The sequence below is a fragment of the Sturnira hondurensis genome, unplaced genomic scaffold (assembly GCF_014824575.4).
Source record: "Sturnira hondurensis isolate 20B ecotype Veracruz unplaced genomic scaffold, ASM1482457v3 Scaffold0001074, whole genome shotgun sequence".
NCBI classification, from domain to species: domain Eukaryota; kingdom Metazoa; phylum Chordata; class Mammalia; order Chiroptera; family Phyllostomidae; genus Sturnira; species Sturnira hondurensis.
In genome coordinates, this window is record NW_028073705.1 from 1,208,819 (window position 1) to 1,232,998 (window position 24,180).

The window sequence follows — 24,180 nt, forward strand, 5'->3', positions numbered from 1 at the left end:
GGACAAAGACTGAAAAAAGGGAAGGGGTTTGGGGGAATTACAGGTCACTCTCACTTATGAGGGTAGAGTTTAAATTCTTTTTTAAAAAGTTAATTTATTCTGGTATTGTGTAAACCACCAAAATGGATTTATTCCAAGAATGCAAGCTTGGTTCAATATTACAAAAGTCTATTAATATAATGATCCTATTAACATATTAAACCAGATTAATATAATTATTTTATTGGCTACAGAATATCTGTTCATGACTTAGAACTAAAACAGCCAAAGGAAAATGAGTCTTTTAACAACTTGGAATAAAAAAGAATTTATACTGTTTTCCCTGACCAGTATGACTCAGTTGGTTGGGTCTCATTCTGCAAAGCTAAAGGTCAGTGGTTTAATTCCCAGTCAGGATACATGCCTGGGTTGTAGGTTTAGTCCCTGGTTGGGAGGTGTATAAGAGGCAACCAATCAATGTTTCTTTCTCATGTAAACGTTTCTCTCCCTCTCATTCTCCCTCCCTTCCACTCTCTAAAACTAAATAATAAAATATTTTTTAAAAAGAGAGAAAGAGAGAACCTTTCCTGTTAAGGATTATCCATAGTGAACTCAGTGGCAAACAATTATTTTTTTAACCCTCACAGAGTAATTCTGATATAGTCCTTTTAATTCTGATACAGTTATTTGGACTATAATGTAACTGCTTTATATCACTTGTTTCGTGATTCACATTTTCAGATTGTCATCTGGAAACAAAAAATGTAAAAGATTGCTGCACAGAGTGTACTATCCGATGCTAAAATTGTGGTTACCCTATTTTTTTCTTTTGAAAAATTAAAGTCAACACTAACCTTGGTATTATTCCTTGTTTAGCTATATATCATGAATGATGATCTTATCTATGACATCATTGTTAGGAGCTGGCCTTTCAGCTGACTTCAGCAAAACCTGTGATTGCAATTTTCACTGAAAGGACGTGGATAGACTTCCACATATGAATTTAAAATGAGTGCAATTGCTGATCATGAGTGGGGACTGGTTACAGCTGGAGGAGCACTTCATCACAGGGTAAATTGATGTGGACATTAAGCGTGAAGCTACAGCTCTAATTTCTCTTAGTTTTTATACCTTGAGAGCCTTTGCTTTCTTTTCTTTTCTATTATAATTCATGACCATGCTGACACGGTTTATTGTAAAAAGTCTGAGTAATTCAACTCACTTCCTTTTTTAAGATTTTATTTATTTATTCTTTAAAGAGAGAAGAAGGGGAGGAGAAAGAGAGGAGAAAAAAACATCAATGTGTGGTTGCTTCTCATGAGCCCCCCACTGGGGACTCAGCCTGCAACCCAGGCATGTGCCCTGACTGGGAATCAAACCTGCAACCTTTTGTTTTGCAGGACTGCACTCAATCCATTGAGCTACACCAGCCTGGGCTCAACTCACTCCTTAATGCCTTATATATTTAATGTTTCTGAAGTAGAGAAGATTAGTTTAAGATGGTAATTTTCTATCTGCACTTTTGAAATCTTTGCAAGCTGGGTGGTGCTGTATTTTATTTTACCAAAAAAAGATCTCAGCCCCAAATATTAAGAATATTTACAACAGCACTATTTTGAAGTCTTCTGTTGTTGTTGCTGGGGTTTTTTTCCCTCTGCTTGAAGACAATCTGCAGTTCAGAGACAGGGCAAACCTGTGTAGTTGCCGCAGGAAATACCTGCAGGTGAGTGAAGTCATGCAAGGAAGTTTGTTTCTGTGTGCTGCAGCCCTCATCTGTCTATCCAGGGCTTGGAGTAGAGAACCAATGAAAGGAATCTCTAAGAGGTTCTGATTACATGTGAGACTCAGAATGTGGGGTTCCAGACCACCGTAAGTGTATTAAAGCAACTTTGAAACTTTGGGGGAATGAGCAGATGTGGCCTGCCTTACACTTCTCCTGTGATAGATGAATGTGCCCATTTATTTACAGAGCTTGTTGCACCCTGCCCCTAGATGTCAGAGTCTCCTCCTAGTCACAGACATGTTAACTTATGTTAACAAAGAAAAATTGGAAATATTGTAATCATTGAATTAGCTTCTCTAGTGTTCTATAGTTAATCAGGGCTTAACAATATAGGTGATAAAGACCTTCTAGATCCACAATGCCGAAAATTTTCCGTCTGTAAACATCTGTGGCTGATGTAGAGGCAAAACTTTCAGCTATATTTTCTCTTTTCGTTTATCTGCAGAATATGTTTGATCATTAGAGCTTTCTCACCCTGGCCAGTGAGGCTCAGTAGAGTGAGCACCAGCCTGCAAATGAAAAGGTCACCATTCAATTCCAGTCAGAGCTCATGCCTGGGTTGTGGGCCAGGTACACAGTTGGAGGCATTCCGATAGATGTTTCTCTCCCTCTCTTTTTCCCTTCCCTCCCATCTCTCCGAAAATAAACTAAAAGTTAAAGAAAAGAACTTTCTTATCATTAGGGTTCAACTAAAAGCTCTCAAGACCCCAATGTGTTCTTATTCTATAACCATAAGTCAAACGCTGCTTTCCTAAGACTGCAGTCGAGGAAGGCAGTCAGTGATGATGGTAATGTCTGCCGTGGGTTATAAACCCTGCAAAGATAGAACAAATCTCTGTTGGCCTTTGGGCAACAGTACAAGACCCAGCTGTTCAATCAGGTTTTTGTTTGAAGTAAATGGGCCAACCTGGCTAGAAAGCGTGTTAATATTTTAAATTTCTACATTACCAGCTGACATGTGCCCAGAGGCTGGGGTGATGACTACCTCATATAATTGTAAAAAAGGAAGTGATAAGAATAAATAAATCCCAGCAAATTGGATTATCATTTGCACTGGAATTGCCAACAACAGTAATGGGGAGAATATCACTGACGTATATTCCTACTTCAGCAAGGCATTTGACACCTTCTCTTGTGAATTGCATGAATGGTGTTAATTCCAGCTGGCTGGCCCTGGGCTTTGAAAAGTGGCAGAAGGAGGGCAACCAGCATGGCTAGGGTGGGGCTCAGTGACAGGCCTCTTCTTGCTGGATATTAATACCCTACAAGTGAAAACTCACTGGACCTCGCTGGGTCTTAATCTCTCCATTTTTGTCAAGAGGATAATGACAGAAGTTCCCTTTAACTTTGCCATCCAAAGAACCTCACATACTTAATTAATGTTCTTTAGTGTCTCAGTATACCACTGGTGAGTATTGTTAACATGAAGAAAGTGAAAAGAAAAAAAAACAGGTGCTGAAATGATTCTCCAAATTACACAGTTTAAAAAGAAATCATCTACAGAAGAGAAAATGGGTTTTAGAGCCTTCCAAACCACTTTTGCATCTTCTTTTCCTGTGTTCATTGAAGAAAGTGATATATTGGTGTGCAAATGATAAATTATTGTCGAGAGAGATATTTGTGAGGGAAAAGAGGAGACCAGAGGAGTAAGGTGGCTTTTTCAAGGTCGAACAGCAAGTAACGCTAACCTTTGAAATAATGACTTGTGGTGATGGTGGTTGTTGTTTTGCCAACTCTTGACTATATTTCTTTGTATAATAATGTTGCCTTTTTGGGATATAGTATAACATGACTAGTAACTCCATTGAATTATACAAATGCTAAAAAGTATCTGTCTTTTACAAGTCCCTCCCAGGGGAATATTCAAGTAAAAGAAATAGCCTTGTCTGTTAAGAGTTCCCCCTCTCCTCAGCTCACTAGGCCAAGGTCACCTTTTTCCTGTCCTGTTCAGACCCTGGGCTGCCTGCCAGTGGTGTGCCTACTGGAATTTGATGCTCAGAGAGGATCCTTTTATAAATGTCCACCTCCTCTAAATAACAAAATTATTCTCAGTAAGAATTATGAAATGGAAATAATAATAGTAATAGCAACCAAGAAAGAAATTCAGGCGGTGAAATTTTTCTTATATTGAATTTCACATATAATTATGACTATAAAAAGAAAGGGGAGGGGCAAGTCAAAGAACATGGATAGAGGACTCACGAGCCCAGACAATCAGATGGGGATTGACTGTGGGGGGGGGGGGGTGGGGACGGGCAGGGGAGAGCACTGGGGAAAGGGTGGGACAACTGTAACTGAACCACCATAACTAACTAAATAAATAAATAGTACAATAAAAAGGAAAAAAATCAAACTTTTCAAAAGTTTGTTTAATCCACCTAACATTTTGAACTTTGATCCTTTGATCATAGTTAATATAACACAATATGTAAATAATTGTCCAATGAATGAGTGAATTTTAATAAATCCAATACAAAAAGTCCAATTTAGACAGCTATGTACTAAGTGTGCCACTGATGTAAGCATTTTCTTGATTTGTTCTTTCATTTTAAAGCAAACTATTAACAATATTAAATTTTTCAATATTAAAATTTAGTATTTTACATATAAACTAAAATTTGCACTTATCGACCGAAAATAATACAACTCGTGGTTCTCACATTGCACTGGTCTACGTTTTAAATGTAAAAATCCTCTAAGAGGTCCTGTGGAATGAATCGAAGTGGCTCAAGCTCTTGTTCTTACTCTTTGCAAAAACTGCTATTGTTGTTTATTACAAATCCACTGTAGAAATATAGGAATATATGTAAGAGTTGTACCTGCAGCAAGTTCAAATGATTCTAATCCAGAAAATCCCTGTGTGGGGAGGTGGAGGGGGGCGTTGGGCATGGGAGTAGGCACCACCTTGAGGTCTCAGACCCTTGAAAACACTTTCCTCTGCTTTTTCCCCAGTCTCCTCCAGCTGCTGCAGGCTCCCAGGGTACTGATAGGCATGACCCCAGAGGGCAAGCCCCGTCAGGCATGCACTTGGGCTGTCAGCTTTGGCTGGCATTTGGATCTTAATAGCCAGTCAAGGAACAGAGCCAAGCTCTAGTGTCTCTAGGCTGTAAATGAAGCCTGATCCCATCATGAGCAAGAGATTGCCTTTCTGCTAGCAATGAGAACGGCATTTAAAATTCAATATCAGAAAAGATATTGACGAGATTAAGGGCCTGAAGGAATTGATTTATGAAGAAAGACCTGAGGAATTAAATATGTATAGCCTGGTGTAATAGGATATTAAGCTCTGAGCACAGTTTCATTTCTGTGATCTGGTGCTCCCAGTATCAGTCATCTGAACAGTGGAGCACTCTCCCAGAGGCGGGCCTCTGCCAGGGGTCACAGTGCCAGAGGCAGAGAGGTGGCCGCCAGGACCAATGAACCGGCCACAGCTTGGTTACTCTTGTATCTCACCCTAAGCTGAAGTGCAGTTTCATCCCCAGGTGGAAGCAGATGACATTTTAAACTAGAATAGATCTTGAGTAGTTGTACCACCTCCTGTGACAAGGAAATTTAAGCTAGTTCAATTCCATCCTTTTCCCCAAGGAGAAAAGTGAACCTTGTACTTTCCATGTGGTAAATGACTGCCTTTCCCCTGAGCCAAGTTTCTCTCCTTTGTCAGGAACACCATTAAATGTGTTTGCCTTTAGGCAAAGCCTTGCCCTTAAGTCACAATAATATTGTAACTTGATTTTTTACACCTCAAACTCTCCCTGGAAACTGGGGATGGGTTCAGGATTGACATCGCCACATAGAGCTGATGGTAAAACAGTCCATCCAGACAGTCACATCCACCATGGACTTTGGTGGAAACTTCTCTTTGGATGTCCCTGGGTCTCCTTTCCTTAGATGATATTCTACTGGCCCTAAATGCATAGCCCACTGATTGGGGCATCTGACTTACAGCAAAGGTATAGAGATAGAGTGACATTTATTAAAACTGAATCAACCCCCAAACATAGTAAATTAATGACACTCCATAGGTTCACATTTCCAGACTTTTATGCATGAATAAAAGTGGTTCATTTCTACAAGTAGAAGTTCTAATTCAAAATGGATCACCTGAGCCCATTTTCCTCATGCCTAAACTGATCTCCAAAACTTTCCTAGGGAAACTACATTGGTTATAGTCATTCTTAGAGCACTTTGTGTCACTTAAATTAATTGTGATGTGTATATTCGCATTCTCATGAACCAGCATCTAGAGCACAGGCTACTTAGTGTTTGTTTCCTTGGTATCTTCCATATTACCTGGCCCAGCACTGTATACATAGTACCTCAGTTTTGACTGAAGGAATGAATGAATAATTGATCAAATGAGTTGATGAATGAATGCATATGAACAGATTCATTTTTTTAAGATTTATTTATCTTTGGACAGAAGGGAAAGGAGGGAGAAAGAGAGGTAGAAACATCAATGTATGGTTGCCTCCCACTTGCCCCCTAATGGGCACCTGGCACACAACCCAGACATGTGCCCAGACTGGAAATCAAACTGGCAACCCTTTGGTTCGAAGGCGGGTACTTAATCCACTGAGCCACACCAGCCCAAGTGTCAACAGATTCTTTTCAATGAACTGAACATAGAGCCAAGTATTGGGGAGACCCTGAAGTAAGAGGAAGATGGAAAGAGAAACAATATGCATGCACGCCCATGTGTCTGTGTATGAAGGTACCAGTCACTATCAGTATATATCTACCTGGTGGCATGAGTTCACCTTACCTACCACCAACCTAAATTTAGCAAATGTACTCCTCCACCGCCATGCATGACACAAAATCAGTGTTCTATTTAGAGGTCCTCTCTTTTATGCCAACCACCACCTCCATTCCCCCAGCCACCCACCAGTCCTGCCAAAGATTCCTGAGTTAACACAATTCTGTGAATGTCAGCTTACAATGAGATGCTACTGGTGTATTTCATATAGAATATGTGCACTGTAGTCTGTGATTTTTATGGGATATAACTTTATATAATCTCTTGGTTGTATAAAAACTTCACCTTGGTAACAAAATTGTAAAATTTAAGGAAAAAAGGCAAGGGGGTGATACAGTTTCTAAATCTACCATGCCACTCACAGATGTATAAACAGAAGCACACCCAGCTCTTCAAGGAAACGGTGAGCACTTAGGTAGAAGTCATTGCTAGGAGGATTTTAAGATTGGCATGTCCTGATTTCCATTTCAAATTGATAATGCAGCACGGTTGCTAAGGGAGAAATCATAGTCTAATGCAGAAAAATTGAGTTATGCATGTGGTAGGTTTCTCCCAGACGGTGTGGCCTTGGGTATGTGACTTAACCTCTGTGTGCACATGACTCACTCATCTGTAAAAATAGAAATGTGACCTCACTTATTCTGGGGCCCCAGATAACATTTGTAATGCTCTTTGATTTTATCAGAGGAAAAGACCCATTACATATTGACGTCTGCATCCCCAAAGAGCATTACAAATGATCCTATTAAATCGGTGGCCTGAAAATATCAAGATGTATCAGGTGCGGCATTTGTTTACCTGTTATTGTCCACCACAGTATTTGCACTTGATTAGCATATGGATAATTGTCCAATTGGAACACACTCGATTGTAACCACCAACAAATGTAATAGTGCATCTGTTTAATGCCAGTCTCTAATGTTAAATTAAAATTATGCTGTAGTCAACCAATCCAACCAAGAGACTTTACTGATTAAGTTCTAGCCACCTGTGAACTTCTGTAATTGAGGCACTTTGGCACTTAAAAATTCAAACTAGAAAGAATATTATACAGGCTCATAAATTTCAAGTGAAAGGGGACCAGAGAGACTGATTTAAATCATCTAGTTATGGATTACCACATTGTTTTTATAGGACATCTAGTCAAAGAAGAATTTTAAGTCACCACTGCTTTGGATACATAAATATTATATTCATGAGTTTATGCTTTATAAACACATGCAAGCATTAATTGTGAAGAATGCACAACACAGTCTAAAGGTGTTGATTTAATTTTTCTCCAGTGGTGGTTTTGCTATTATTTCTTTTTGGTAGAACATGGGAAAAAATTACATAATTATAAATTCATTGACTGGATTTCCATAGTCTCTTAAGAAATATTCCCCTTTAGATTAAGAAAGACATAGAGACCTGCCAGAATAATGAATCAAAACGTCTTAAATGCCACTTTCCTCTGAAATTTTCCTATGTGCATATGGCTAGAACAATAAATTACCCAGTGATAGAGCCTCGGGTAGTTTTTGTTTGCGTGGTTGTCTTGGTTTTTGCCTGTATGTGTGTTTTTTTGTTTTGTTTTGTTTTTGAGAGATCATGGTTTAATCCTATAAAGCTTGAGAAACCAGAACAAGTATACATGTATTGCTTCTTTCATTTATTCATTCATTTATTTATCATCTATTATATGTTAGAGATAACCAAATAATTAATTGATCCCACCATTGGTGGGTATAGTCTAGTTGGGGAGATATCTATGAAGTGTAATACACCATACTAAGTACTTTGGGGGTATAGAAGTTAGAGCAGCTAACTTGGCTTGGATGAATGGAAGAGGTCTTTCCTGAAGAAGAACCCAAGTGTGCTTACTGCATATAGTTGTGCAGGTTCTGTCCGGGAGAAGGGCACCAGGCCAAGTGGATGAGTGGGAATGAAATCGAGTCCAACTGTCCTACCTAACCATGTGCTCTAGTGGGAACTTCTGTCTCCCTAGAGGATGGGCTTCTTTTCTATAGTATAAAATCATGACATGGGTTGCTGTTAGTTCAAATGCATTGGTTTTCTTTTTTTAAAGGTCAAGAAAGTTTATTAGGTGACTATCTTTATCAATACACAAGAAGAGACTGTTACCACTTGCTTATGTCCATAGGTATAAGAATACTTGATAATTTAACACACTGGATAAAGTTCTGTTAAAAAAAAGTATAAAATGAGCAAAAGTCCCTGCATACCATAATAAATGGCATAAAGTGGAATGCTGGAAATTTTGACTCACCTTTTTAATCTTGTAGTTAAGGTAAATAAATTCACATACTACTAAAATTAGCTATTGTATTTCTTTGTATTATAAAGAAGGGGTTTTATTATTTTTGATAGAAAACAGTTTTAATTTTCTTTCTAACTTTTTTTATTGATGTTCAAGTACAGTTGTCTTCACTTCCCCCCGCCCCATCCCCCTATCCCAGCCATCTCACTTTCCACCCTTGATCCTACCTGCCTTTGATTTTCTCCATGTGTCCTTTATAGTTGTTCCTGAAACTCTTCCACTTTTTCCCCCTTTCTCCCCTCCCACCTCCCCTGTGGTTACTGTCAGTTTGTTCTTAATTTTGCTGTCTCTGGTTATATTTTACTTGCTTGTTTGTTCAAATGTAAGTTGAAATCTAAACCACTGACCTTCTTGTCCTTCCCCAGAAATAACAAGTCCTTTCATAACTCTAACAAGCTTACTACCCAGCATTATACCTGGAAGATTCCTATTCATTTTTAAAGTCTAATGCATCCTTTAAGTTGGCTCTAAAAATAAATAAGAATCTTCCAGGCATAATGCTGGGTAGTGAGCTTATTAGAGTTATGAAAGGAACTGCTATTTCTGGGGAAGGACAAGAAGGTCAGTAGTTTGGAATTTATCCAGTAGAGGTTGGGGAATCAATGGTATTTTAAGCATAGGAGCACTTTAATTCTTAGATGGTCAATTCTCTCAGGAGTGTTGAGTGAATCACAGGAAACAAACAGATTCAGAGGGGAGGAGGTGGCCACCTTACCATGACAGCCAAGATAGATAAAGAGAAGGCAGAGAGACTGTGAGGGCAATGAAAGAACAGGGTTTGACTTCAAAGTTTTAACTCTAGATACCATACAGTAATAGATTTAGGCTGAAGATTTACTGTACAGTAAACAGATTTAGGGGAAGGTGGAAAGATGGTAATAATAGGCACTATTTGAGATAGTAAGTGTCTAGTGGGTAGTAGGAATGAGGTGGAGACTATTGAGTCAGCTTTGTAAAGCACAAGTGGACGAGATATGTAGTTGAAGCCATGGGTATGAATAGACTCACCTGAAGAGACCATGGTATCAAGGAAAAAAAGAACCTAGAGATGAAATAAGCATTGGTGACCTTAGTGAGAACAGTTTGAGTAGGGTACTAAGAGTGGAAGTCACACTGTAGTGGAAAGAGGATTAAATAATCATTAAAGGAAACAAGTTTTCATCCAAGCTGCACCTTAGAATTGTCTGTGAATGTTTTTTTTTCTTTACTTTGTTAATTTTTAAAATTAATTTATTTTTCAATTATAGATGACATACAATATTAGTTTCAGGTGTACAGCATAGTATAGACATTTTTGTATCTTACAAAGTGATCACCCTGATAAATCTAGTACCCATGTGATACTATACATAGTTATTCCAATATTATCGACTATATTCCCCATGTTGTATTTTACATCCCCATGACTGTTCTGTAACTACCAACTTGTGTTTCTCAATCCCTTCATGTTTTTCAGCTCTTGCCCCATTCCCCTTCCCATCTGGTGGCCATCAATTAGTTCTCTGTATCTTTGTGTTTCTGTTTTGTTTGTTTATTTATTTTGGGTTTTAGGTTCCACATATAAGTGAAATCATATGTGAAGTTTTTTTTAAAGCATAGTTGCCTGGATTGCACTCCTAGATATTCTGAGTTAATCACTTATGTATGTGGCCCAGGAATCAGCTTTTTAAAAAGTCCTCTAGCTTTAAAAAGCACTACCCTTGACTTATTCTTTTTTTTTCTGGTGTTACTAATGGATATTCTTTGTTTTTAATATAATTTTTATTTAATTCTTGTTCAAGTACAGGTTTCTGTCTTATATTCCCAACCCTGCCTGCCGCCCGCCCCATGCTCCCCACCTCCCTCCCCTTTCTACCCCCCACCCTTAGTTATTGTCCATGTGTCCTTTATACTTGTTCATGTGAGTCCATTCCCTTTTCCCCTATGATTCTCTCCCCTCTCCCCTCTGGACCCTGTCAGCCTGTTCCATATTTGAGTGTCATTGGTCGTATTTTGCTTGCTTGTTTGGTTTGTTTAGAATCCTGTTAACGGTGAGATCATATGATATTTGTCTTTCACCGCCTGGCTTATTTCGCTCAGCATAATGCTTTCCAGTTCCATCCATGATGTTGCAAAGGGTAGTAGTTCCTTCTTCCTTTCTGCAGCATAGAATTCCATTGTGTAAATGTACCATAGTTTTTTGATCCAGTCATTGACCGATGGGCATCTAGGTTGCTTCCAACTCTTGGCTATCGTGAATTGTGCTGCTATGAACATCGGGGTGCATAGGTTCTTTTGGATTGGTGTTTCAGGGTTCTTAGGATATACTCCCAAGAGTGGAATTGCTGGGTCAAAAGGCACGTTCATTTTTAGTTTTCTTTTTTTTATTCTTTTAAAAATTATAAATAAACTTCAGTAGCTAGCAAGCATAATAAGGTGCTTAAAATCACAGGGAGTCATAGAAGTACAAAACCTTTAAAGGATGAAGACCCTTTATGTTATCAGACAGTTGGATAGTGCTAAGTGCCGGTGTGGACGTGGGGCACAGGAACTCTTCCGCACTGCTGCTGGATGGGTAGACTGCCACAGCCATCCCATAATGGAGCTTCTGCTAACTTGCTCCTTAAGCCTGCCCTATGGACCAGCAGTTCCACTGATGGAAACATGCCAGGGGGATTCTCCCATAGGTCCATTAGGGAACCTGTACTCCATGTTCCTTTGTAGTCTTGTATAGGGGAGAGAAAATTGAAGATAATCTGGGTGGCTTTCATAGGAAGAGTACATCAGGTGTAACTGAGTGGATGCCCTCCATAGATTATTATGGATCATCAGGAGCAATTGGATTGGATATACAGGGTTGGGCAAAAGTAGGTTTACAGTTGTTCATATGGAAAATAATACAATAAAAAATAATGATATGAGAATAAGCCCTGTGTTTCATGTACTCACAACTGTAAACCTACTTTTTCCCCACCCCATATGAATATTAACATTAACATCCCATCTGTCTATGTTAATATGCATGGACAGACCTTAAAAGAAGAATACTTAGTAAATAAGAAATATGACAATATTGTTTACATAAAAATGCACACTCACCAAATAACAATATATACTTAAAAAAACACATTTAAATAAAAAATAGAAACCATTGAAAGTAATTGCCTACATGTAAGAAGAAAAGGAAGTGGGAATGACAGAGAAGAAATTGTATTTAAAAAGCATGATACAGATACCATCCCAGGTGGTGTGGCTTAATGGATGGAGCACCAGCCTGCAAACCAAAAGGCCACCAGTTTGATTCCCAGTCAGGGCGCATGCCTGGGTTGTGGGTTGGGTGTGAGAGGCAATTGATTGATGTTTTTCTCTCACATTGATGTTTCTCTCCCTTTCTCCTTCCCTTCTCCTCTCTCTGAAAAATAAATAAATTAAAAACAAATAAATAAATAGAAAGTGCAATACTAAGGAAGAATGAGATAGGATGGAAGCTTAAAAATGGGAAGTGACATCAAGAGAAAGAGGCGTGTATGTGTGTGTGTGTGTGTGTGTAATTCTTTTAAAATTTTAATTTTTAACTATGGTACAGTTTGTATAACATAAAATTGACCATCTTAGCCATTTTAAGTGTAGTCCAATAGTGTTATGTACATTCACACTGGTTTTTTAATAATATTAATGACTATATTTCCTATGTTGTACATTGCATCCCCGTGACTTTGTGTGCTTTTAATAGAAGGAAAAGGAGTTTTAAATGTGTAGATGAAATGGCAGACTCTAATGGAGTTCTTACTTTCCTTCTTATTTACTCAGAACATTGGTAATAAAGCTGAGAGTTATATCCAAGTGGTATTCCTTTCTTTGTCCTTTCCCCAACCTTAGGCAAGTTCTGATTTTTTTCTCATAACTAAAGCAGTGAGTGCTCCTTAGAGATGTACTAGAAAATTACAAGCAAATCTAACAAATATCCTTAAACCTACTCACCCAGAAATAGTATCCAGATATTTTTCTATGTCCTGAGATATTTGTGCAGCCTCGTTTTTAATGGCAGCATTGTGTTCCATTGCACAGATGTGCCATCGTTAATACAGCCAAGCCCCTTCTGCTGGACACCGCTTGCTCTAAATTTTGCTGCTCAGGGGACAAGCATAAGCTACCTTCCCTTTTTGGCTCATTTTTAAAGGAGGTTTAAGGATTGGATTTAAAATTGTCTAATGATGTAAAAATTTACTTGGCATAATCAGAGTCAGAGGACCAGTTCCTCTCTGAACTGTTCTGGGCCAGCCATGTATGAGAATGAAGGAACAGGGTCATCCCCCACTGTTTATAAACTGTCATTTTAGGTACTTGTTACAGTGCCAACGTACAATATGGGCTCCCTGGGTTCTGTGCCTTAATCAATGGATGCACAATTAAATCACATAAAGTGTTTGGGGAGCCAGTATGGGAAGTGTGTACTACCTCACATGTGATTATGATATGGGCAGCTGGTGAAATGGGAGGCACTGAGTTTTTAGAGAAGTGCAAGGAAATCACTGTTCGTGCTAGAGGACCAAAGTATATTCTTTAGTTTGTATCCAGTGCCAGAGTAGGGAACAGGGCAAGCCAGCCCATGGGAAAGCACAGTGTGCTTTCCTAAGTACTCACAACCCCCGGACATGCACAAAAACCAGTGGCTTTGAAGATTTAACTTAATCCTTCCAGTTGGTGGGTTTAAGCATCAGAAATCCAGTGCCACTGTGTGTTCAGGACTTGGTAGTTAAGAACTGGCCAGGCAGCTCTGCAGCCAGCTTGTCAAAGCACCAAAGATTTGGGATTGAAAAAAAAAAAATGACCCAAAGAAGCAGGGAAGCACCATTTTCATACCATTAGTGCAACATCTGTTATGTACAGTAGCAAAAGAAATGTGCTTTTATCTTTTCAAACCAGTCCTTTGTAGTCAAGAAGCTTTGAATAGACATCGGTCTTTCCAGGACCTGCTTTGAAGCTCTTGAGTGTTCTCCGGCCTGTGCATGCATTAACATATAACCGTGTGCCAGAGAATTAGTGCTGGGCAGACCCGTGCTTTTGGCAGGCAAGGTAAGCCTCCACATGAGTTACAGTTGAAAGGGCAAAGAAAGCTCAAGGTTCACAAAAATCCCTCAGTGGCCCTTCTTAAAATAGCAGTGTAGGCAGTAGCTTAGTGTTTTGACAGCTTATATCAGCAGTTTTCTCAGTTGATATATTGATTGCAGTTTGGACTTCAGTTGTGCTGATCTAATAAAACATCACTGTCATAACAGTGAATGTAAAAGGATCTTCCGTGGTCCCAGCCACTTGGAGAAGCAGCTTTACTGTCATGTGTACAGTGAAGTAATCTTGGACGAGATGACCATTAAATATATTTTTAGGTTTTAATTTCTTCTACCAATATGCTGTTTGTTAACCCTATTCTACACATTTGCCCAAACATGTGTTTGTTAAAAGGAATACAATGCTGTCTTCACAAATTCCACAGCAGACTTGTTTCCTTGTGCAGCAGTTTCACAGACAGCCCAACGGTGTGTCGTGAACTGCAGCCCTGGGCACACAAAGTTGAGGGGAAGGGGAACGCTCAAAAGTTAACCGAAGTATGTAAAACTCTTCTTGTGTTTTTGAATGAATATTTTGAATATTTTATGATCACCTAGACTTCAATCCTACTTACCCTAAATATCCTTCAATTTCACAGCAATTGCTGACCATCCAGGAAGAGTTAAACAACAAAAAGTCAGAACTGGAACAAGCAAAGGAAGAACAGTCACACACACAAGCATTACTTAAAGTTCTCCAGGAACAAGTAAGTGAAGGCAACAGCTCTGACTGGTGAACCCATTCAGACCCAGACACACATCTCTCTGGTGCTCGTGTGCTTGGCTCAAGTTAATCTGTGGTACAACTAGCCTTCACCCTGTGCAGCCCCATAGCAGTTTTGCTCTGTGGAATTTATAATCTCTTTCCAAGCACCTCTATTTGCACTCTTAGGGGCCTATTCAGACTATCCAAGTCTGCTGATGATGCGTGAAAGTTTCTTCCAGAAGAAAAAAGAATTCTGATGAAGTTGAAAATATTGACAATGCAGATATATTTCCAAACAAGCAGCTAATTTCCTCTTAAGTATAATAGTGAGGAAATGAGTAGCATAACCCATGATACTCCTATAGACATATGGGTAAGAAGGACTGATTCACAGCAACATTTAAAAAATACCTTCCCTGTGCTTTGTGGCACTTACCTAACCATGGTAAGCACCAAACCTTGTGTATGAAGCCTGTAAATCTGATTGTTTCATCCTGGTTTCCTTTGATACTAAAATGTGGCCTGACACTGGTAAGTGGGTATGAAGGCACTATCTTCCAGCAGGTAAGATGGATGGCCCAGCCTCGGGGTGAAGTCTCAGCCAGTATCTGCTTGCCTGTTCTGGGCCTGTGCTTGCTGCCCCTGATGAAACAAAGGGCACCTGGAGGGAAAAATCACATAGAGCAACTCTGACCCTAATCAAGTTTAAGTTGTTTTAAATTAACTTACACAGGTTTATGAAAACATTATTTTATAATAAAAGTAAATGCAAAAGTGATGTTTTTAAAAATATGAAGGTGGGAGAGTGTGACCCTAGTCAGCTGTGACTCAGTCATTTTACAAGTGTTAATTTTTTAATGGTTTGGGATCAGAAAAACATATTTTTAGTTACTTTCCCCTAAAAGTATAAGTGGTTTGTGAGAGAGAAGTAGAGGTGTTGGATGCTTTAATAAGCTATTATAAGCTTTGGATGAAGGTGCTTTATAAAATTAATCATTTTTATATAATGAATAAATATTCAGTAACTTAGACTAAGACTGAATCTGATTGTTTTGAATAAGTTAGATTGAGCTGAAAAATGTTATTGACTAAATTCACATGACTTACTCTCTAGGAGACTAGAAGTCACTGTTCTTTCCTCTTTTGCATTATTTCATTCAAATTTGCTCCTGATTGAACAGACATAGGTCTGACCTTTGCTGTTCATACCCCAGTGTTTGTGCCTGTGCATCTCCCTCTAAATGACTTAAATCTTTTGATTTGAATCCAAACCCTAGTCATGAGCATAGATTCTAAGTTCTGTAGGAAGTGCTGATAGAGCGTTGTTATGATGTGCATTTTTAAAGAGAAAAGCACAAACACAGTCATTGGTGAGGCATCACACTTCACTGTCCATTACTCAAAAAAAAATAAATGGGAAATGTGAAAAAGATTCAAAATAACTAAAATCATTAAAAACCTGTGAAATGCCACAGGAAAGGAAGCATTTTTTAAGTCTACTGTACTATTTGAATGAAACAACTCTTTCCAAGCAAGGGCACTGAGAATACCTAAGTCTCAGTGGGCCCGTAGCCACCAAACACGTCTGGGTGCTGTTAGCACAGCCCAGGTTTTTTCTCAACAGCCCCTCTCCTGGAGCTGCTGTCACCCTTGCAGATGCGAGTGTGCCATGAACATGCTCCTTTCATCACCTTGTAGCCACCCCCCCACCCAGAGACATGTACTTAGAAACTCGCCTGTCTCCAGGAGCATTGTCTTACAAGACTTTCTTTGGGCTCATGTAGAGTAACTACATGGGTAAACATGTTTTCAGTACCTGCATAGCTAGGGCCTAAATAAATGACCTCACTTCTAGAGATTCTGATTATTTTGGTCTGGAGTCTTGCATTACACATGCACACATACACACAGAAAAAGATACACCCTTCTCGGAAGACTTGGAAGTTTGCTATTCAAAGTGACTACCATTTGATGAGAATCCTGGAAAGAAAGACTAGATTTTAAGGGCTGAGCCTTACCATCAGCAGGCCCCAACCCCCCAGGGAAAGGAGGCTCATTCCCCCAGTTCTCCATTTGCTAAGATGCAGCTTCTGCAGGTCCCTCCAGCCTCCATTGGCCCCTGCCTTTCATCTTCTTTACAAAGGTGGTAGCTTTCAACACCTGGAGCTTATTCACAACCCAGGTATCATCAGACACAATGTTGGGCCACTCCTTCTGGAGGAGCAGAGCAGAAAAGGGAGAACGGGAAGCAAGCCAGTCCCTGAGAGCAGAGCAGAAGTTTGCCTCCAGCTTCAGCTGTAGGGAAGGGGAACCTACAGGAGGAAGACGTGACCTGTAATCCTCTGGCAGCAGAGAGCAAGGTACAACCATACTGGTGGACAGGGATGAGAGCATGTGGGTAGTGGACAAAGACAGGGCCGAGTTAAAGGAGAACAAGGAGGAGGAAGATGTAATTTATTTAAAGGAGAGAAGAGAAGGGGCACATTTATGCTAACTAGAGTATATAGGTAGAACACTTTAATAGCATAGTCCTGTACTTTCGCTAAAGTAACAAAACCTTCTGAGCTAACCTCACTCTAATTCACAGAAGCAGGAGTTATAGGACCCAAAGCAGAATGAGCAGAGAGGATTGATAAAGAGCAAGAAGATGAGAAACACCTACAGTAAGAAAACCCTGCGATAGGAAAATGTAGAGGGCTTTTCTTAAGTCCCTTTGTGCCCACTTGTAATAGATCCTATTTGTATCACTGTGTGCTTTTCATATATATCACACATTGCCCTTGCTCCCTTGTATTTGTTATGTGTAGAAATATCAATGATGTAGCCCTAAAGAACAATGGGCAGAATATTTTTTGTAAGTGGGATTGGAGTGCTGTGGACAAGCCATAATCAGCTCCACTGGTCTACTGTAAGCACACCATAAGCAGCTACCCCACACTCAATGTCTTCACGTCACCATTTTCTTTGGCAAAGCCCTTCTCTTAGCATGAGAAACCATATAGCTTCTTGCTGAGAGTTTGAGATTGTCTTAAGAAATATAATGAAGCTTTCATGAATGATCCATGGGTGTGGACAATGGTGTGGATATTGCCTGAGTGAGGGGGGCTGGTTGAAGGTGGAAAAAGGGAGAAAAAGTGGGGACAATTGTAATAGTATAAACAATAAAATATAAGTTAAAATGCAACTAATATTTAATATTAAAAAGTAGGTATACAAATAGCAAGAAAAAAACCAATATTCAAATCAAACACATTGATGATATACATGCATTTATTTTCTTTCAAACTTTAAACATTTGTTTTCCACCACAAATTCTTTATTTGAGACATTAAAAAGATATAGAGACACTGCTTCCGAAATATAATAATCCAGGAGGAAGTACTGGAAACACATACCCTTTGCCTTTGCTCTCTGCCTCCACATTTTGCTTCAAGTCAAGCTAGATAAATTGCCAATTAAAGGTTTCCAGAAATCTCCTGATAGCTGATTACTCTCAATCCTTCAGCAAGTCAAGAGTAGTGTTTTCAGAGATTCACTGTTAAAAATCTCTTTTGAGAAATAGCTTTTCTACTAATGTCTCAGTGACTAAGGAGATGTCTTCCTAGTTCTTTCTTTATTAAAAGAAGCAAATCATCTTCTTTGAGGCCTCAAGAAACAATGCCAGTCATTCAGATATGTTTTCAAGAAGAACATGTACAGTCGCACTGCGGCATATAAGAACAACCAAAAATATTCATCATTCACGAGCAACAGTTAGTATAATTTCATTTGGCTGGTGGCAACTTGCAAGCACTGCAGGGTTTAAGTTAACAGTAATACAACTTGGAAATGAAATCATTTTTTATCCTTAAGAACCAATTTTTTGTACATTTTATGCCCATTGAATTGCTTTCTAATCTTATTATTTAAAAAATAATGACCAAGACTCATTTATTTTTTGCCAGCCATCAAGTTTCATAAAATATTGGTCTCAAACTGGGTTCTATAAAACTCATTAGAATTATGTACTCCATTTGTGTTTTTTTTCTCATTGGAAGTTTTATAAAGTGCAACATCAGATGAAACAGAGTTAATAGGATGATACACACTTAACAGACATACCTGCTTATTCATTTTTTTTTTAATTTGCAGTTAAAAGGTACCAAGGAATTGGTTGAGACCAATGGCCACAGCCATGAGGACACAAATGTAGGTACCAAAAACCTGGTGTTTACTCTTGCTTGATGTTGGTCGAATGCTCATGGGAATGTGCACTTTATTTGTAGCACAAAGGATGTGTACCTCTCAGTGGCTTATTAAGATTACTGTGTTTGGTTTAACAATAAAATATAGTAGATAGGCACTATAATTGTTAGCTCAGATTACAGATTATCAATTTAGAATTACTAGAGTTAATCTCTACCATACAAATTATAATCTCAATGAATTTGTTTGAGCCCTTTATATTTCCAGAACTATAAACCAATGATGTGCTAGGAGGACAGATGAAATGAGACCCAACAGGGTAATAAGGTGGCTATTTCATGTGTATTTATTCAATTTGCCTGTGTAATGCAGGTGGCAATGAAATCATTGCTATACTGAAGAGGTATCAGAGCAAACCTCTTCTCTCAGAAAGTGTAACTATCTTCTATTTCAGACCCAGGACAGTAGCATGATGCATTTGTCTTCTGGACACAGATAGAATGGTATAAGAGCTCAGTTAGCATTCTTGACTCCCTCTTTTACTGTTCCTTGAATTGCTCCAAATTAGTCAAGTACCCTTTGCCTTGGAAGTTCTTTAGTCTCAGGTAGAATATTAAATGCCATGTAGATTATTGGCCTTCCATATGTTTTATGGTTTTGTTTTTGTCTTTTTAAAAATATATTTGAACCTTGGCTGCTATGGCTTAGTGGGTTGAGCACCGGCCTGCAAACCAAAGGATCATCCGTTCAGTTCCCAGCCAGGGCACATGCTTGGGTTGCAGGCCAGGTCCCAGTGAAGGGGTGTGTGAGAAGCAACCACACATTCATGTTTCTCTCCTCTCTCTCTCTCCCTCCCTTCCTCTCTGTCTAAAAATAAAAATAAAATCTTTAAATATATATATATATATATATATATATATATATATATATATTTGATGTCTGTATGTATCTGATTATCTCATCACAGAAAATGCTTACTAAACAATTCTTTTCACATAACACGGAGTCAGACATGGTAATAGATGCCTGATTAACTAGAGCTAGGGGAAATTATATGTTTCATGTTCACTCTTGTTTTAATTATATACAGAAGAGAGCTTGACATTCTGAGTACCAAAAGCTCTCTCTTATTAATTACTGTTCCTACCAAACAGATACTTAACATATGATGCTTATTGAGAACCTACTGCATACATGGAACTCTGCTAAGTACTGGGGAAGGGGTTGGTTTACAGAGAATTGTAAGGCTTGCTGTCTGTCCTCAAAGAACTTTTAAACAAGTTGATGGATTAATGAACACATGGACAATATACAAGGTGCAGTAATTGTAGAGAAAGGTGAGGCCACTGTGACGTGATGTAGTTTGAAATTCAAACTTTGCTGCTTATTAGCTGTGTCACTTGACAAGTTACTTAACCCCCCCCCCCCCAGCTTCCTTTTCCTTTGTGAAAATGGATGACAGTGCCTACTTCAAAAACCATGATGTGTAATGAGCTGAAGAACGTGAAAACCTTAAGGTGTCGTTATCGAGGTTTCTTTGTGCTGGATGATAAGGAATGGCTTCCTTGGATCTGTGGCATTTGGGTTTGACTTTGAAGAATAAATAAAACTGAGAGAAAGAAGACATTTATTCAGAACTCCCATAGCAGATGTTGTGACCTAAGTAGAGTCTGTCTTCCTCCAGTGTGTCATTCCCCACATCTTGCCCTGTAGCTCCTCTTCAGCCTCCCAGGGGCCAGGGACACACTGCTGCCACATTCTCGGCCAAAACTTTCACAAGTGCTCCCCCCAGAGTCAGGCTGTCTCTGCCTCCGAGGGAAGCTGTAGTCGAATCCAGTAAGCCCAGAGAAGTGGCAGCGTGCTTATATTCTTGGTCTGTAAAGTGTGGGTGATATTACCTGTCTTTCCTTCCTCAAGGCTTAGTGTGAGAAGCAAAGGAAATAATGGATGTGGAAGCTCTTGGGAATTGTGAGGTTCTACCTGAGCAGGAGGTTGTTACTACTGTAAACTCATCTGCTAATTGAATAAAATTAGATGATACATGTAAAGGGAGGCCTAACACAATATCTAGCCAGCTCTTAGGCTCTATTTTGAGGAATGTTGAAAGGATTTATTATTAAGTGGGAAAAATGAAAGGAGATCATCTTTGAGGTCTTTGTCCTTTCTAGAGGAAAGTTTTTAGATTTTAAAAATACCCGTCTAGAGTCCATGATGTGGGCTTTGTTGAAAGATAAGGTTCATGTCTGGTAGGAGGGAAGAACAGCACCTGAAGCAAGGTTGGGTGAGATATTTGTGGGGGAGTAGAACCCAGCACCTCACCACCACTGGCCATCTCTCTGACTGTGCTAAAGGCGAGGGTAGATTCGACAACCACTGCCTGGTTTTTCAGGGGATTCCCAGTATGTGAATTATTTGTCCTCTTTCTTGTCTCTAATATTGTCTCCTTTGGGCTGTTTCCCTAGCACCTCTGCTAAGGTTATATGAAATAAAAGTAACAAAAATGACTTATTTTGTGGCCATGCATTGAAAATTCTGGCAAAATATTTTGTGAAAGTATTTTTAAATGTTCAAACTAAAGTCTAGGTGTCATCTGAAGTTTCCACCAGCCCTGTGGTGGTCAAAGGAGAATTTATTTTGCTCACTAAAAAGCCATATGACCATGGCCAGTTATTTGCCTTTTTTGAACTTCACCTTCCGCATCCTTAGTGTGTTCAGTGAAGGTGCGTACATAAACACTTGGCCAAGGGTATGCACTCAATAAGTGCCAATGACCTCTTCTAGCATCAGTGTCAGCAGTACCTACTACAGTAGGCCTCACTTTGACGGATGACTTTTCATGCAGATCATGAGGTTTAAAGCCTCTAGTCCAGAGGTTGTTGATGGAGACATACAGATTTTATGTGTGTGTGTGTAATTAGTCACACATGAGGGCAGGGATTTGCTATATTATCATTTATTAATAATTATACAGTAGATCAGGACTGACATGGCTGGGTGTTCTTGTGAGAGTTGATCATTGGTTTCAAAAACTATACTATTATAAAAGTAAAAAGGAAAATTTTGTATGTAACTAAAAATTACAGAAAAAATACAGAGTTAAAGAAAAATAACTTAGTTTCTTATTGCTCAAAGATAACCTTTATTAATATTTTAGTTCATTTCTGCCATGTGCATGAATATGACCAGAGAGAAAAAAACATAAATAAATGAATTTTAAAAATATTATCACTCTCTTCAGTTTTTTAACTTTTTTATTTCTCATTATAAATATTTTTCTTGTCACCAAATGTTCCTCAAAGACGTGATTCTTAATGGCTGTATAAAGTAGATATAAAATAATAGAACCACATGCATATGTTTTAGGCATTTAACTTCCCATTTTTAGCTGTTATAAATAATGCTGCAATTAGCATGCCCATAAATCTTGATCTGCATCCCTTATATTTGTTTCCAGGGGTTTCTGTATATTGATAGCTGTGTTGTAAAGTCTGGCAGGGAGCTCCAAACTAACAGAACTGCCTGGCATTCAGAACACAGTGTGGCAGATGCTTACTTTTGGCATCCATTCGTCGTCCTGGGGGGACCCACCAGAAGATATGTTGAGTCTTGCACTTTACAAACAACCCTTTTGCCTTACTCTCAAGAGTTGTGAAGCTTACAGGATGCTAGGTACACCTAGATTTGGTCAGTTACTGTTGTTTTTCTGTTGTTTTTACCTTTTATTGATCAACAGTAGTATCTGACCAACACCTTGTCTGGTGTTCTTGAGGTCTTCAAACAGAGGCACCCTATGAGACCCACCATTGTCCCCATATCACAAGATTTTCTGGGAGCCCATACCCATAAGAAAAGTTTTCTGAAGACTAATTGAAAACCATTAAAAATGGAGATTGGATGCAACGTCCTTGTTCTCCAAGAGGACTGCACTTACCAGTTTTAAACAGGTTCTCTTTGTATTTGGAACTGGATATATTAATGACAGTGGGGCAATTCAACCTTTTAAGTGTACCCAAGTTTGAAACTAGCCTATATCACAGTTCCTTTAAAGACTTCTGTTATTCCAGATCCAACTTTCTTTCCTAAAAAGCAAAGCTATGGCATGTTTTTTCACCTTCATCTCTAAGCAGTCTTCCAATCTCTAGAAGTGCTGAATAACTAGCCTGGTCCCTGGTAATTATGCATAACAGATATCAAAATCTTAACTTAAGAAAAGATAATCTGTCCTCATCTAGCATCTTTTATGATGACCTTCATCCCAGAGGCCTCTCCACCTATGATCCTTACATGTGTATGTTTGGTGAAAAAGTGGAGGGGAAGGGAGAGGACACGAGAAACATAGGAATGAGTAAGAGGAACCAAATAAAGCGGCAGCTGAAGCATGAGGCGTACAGTACAGTTTGGTCTGAGAGACTCCCATAAATATTCTCTCCTCCATCCTTGCTTCTGCTTTCAGAAAGCTGCTACCCCATATCCTCTATCTGCTGGCTCTCATGTTAGGGTTAGAGAAATCATTTGCAATACATAAGGTAGTTTAATCTGTGATGCTGAAGATTACCACTGTCAAGTAAAATACCCTTTCCACCCCACAGAGAAAACACAAAAGACGAAAGACTTCAGTGTTTCATGTTGCCTCCATAAGAAAGTAAATCCTCAGAGTTGCCTTTAAATCTGTCAGAGTAAAGATGTCAGAGAGTACAGAAGAAATACTGTGTGAAGAACATTCTTCAGGTTTAGTACACAACAGAAAAAAGCTACTGTGACCCACGTGTTTTAGTGATGTGCATGTCAGAACCCTGCAAGTACCAAGTGCTGTGCCCACTTTCAAATGCGGCTTTCACCCTTTAGGCCATCAGTTTTCAGCCAGTGTGCTACAAGAATTTTTAAAACATGTGATACCTGACTATTTAGAAGTCAGTGATCTCTTTTCCTTTAGACTGTCATATTAAAAAATGACAATAGACAAAGCAACAGTAGCCATCCAGTGTGAATGTATCAAAATTCTTTTTTGTCATTTCAGCAAAATATATGTTTTTGGTGTGTCACAGAGTTTTAGTAATTAGTTTATGTGTGCCATGACATGAAAAGGTTGAAAATTGCTGCCTTAGGCAGGCAAGCATGTGTGCTAAGAATACATGATGATGTATTAAGCAAGGCCAGAAAGAAAAGGGAAACCCCACAGGGAAATAGGACCACACCTTCAAACAGCAAAAACCAGTCGGGCTCTATCCTTTCCTCCCATTAACAACTTGCTGCCTCTCCTTGGGAGACCCAACATTGAACTAGAAGGGGAGAAGAGAAGACAGCAGGGACCACCTCACCATGAGGAGTCCCACCTCCTGCCCAGCCTCCCACAGGCACTGTCTG

General features: G+C 39.1%; 1 protein-coding gene across 1 annotated transcript in view; it reads left to right on the forward strand.

Annotated features, from left to right (window-relative positions):
- The window catches only part of ENOX1 (ecto-NOX disulfide-thiol exchanger 1), a 285,256-nt gene that overhangs the window by 193,950 nt on the left and 67,126 nt on the right, over positions 1-24,180 (forward strand). Inside the window, exons 11-12 of the mRNA XM_037060071.1 lie at positions 14,525-14,632; positions 18,763-18,819. Of these exons, the coding sequence (XP_036915966.1) occupies positions 14,525-14,632; positions 18,763-18,819 (165 nt within the window). The remainder of the gene's footprint in view (positions 1-14,524; positions 14,633-18,762; positions 18,820-24,180) is intronic.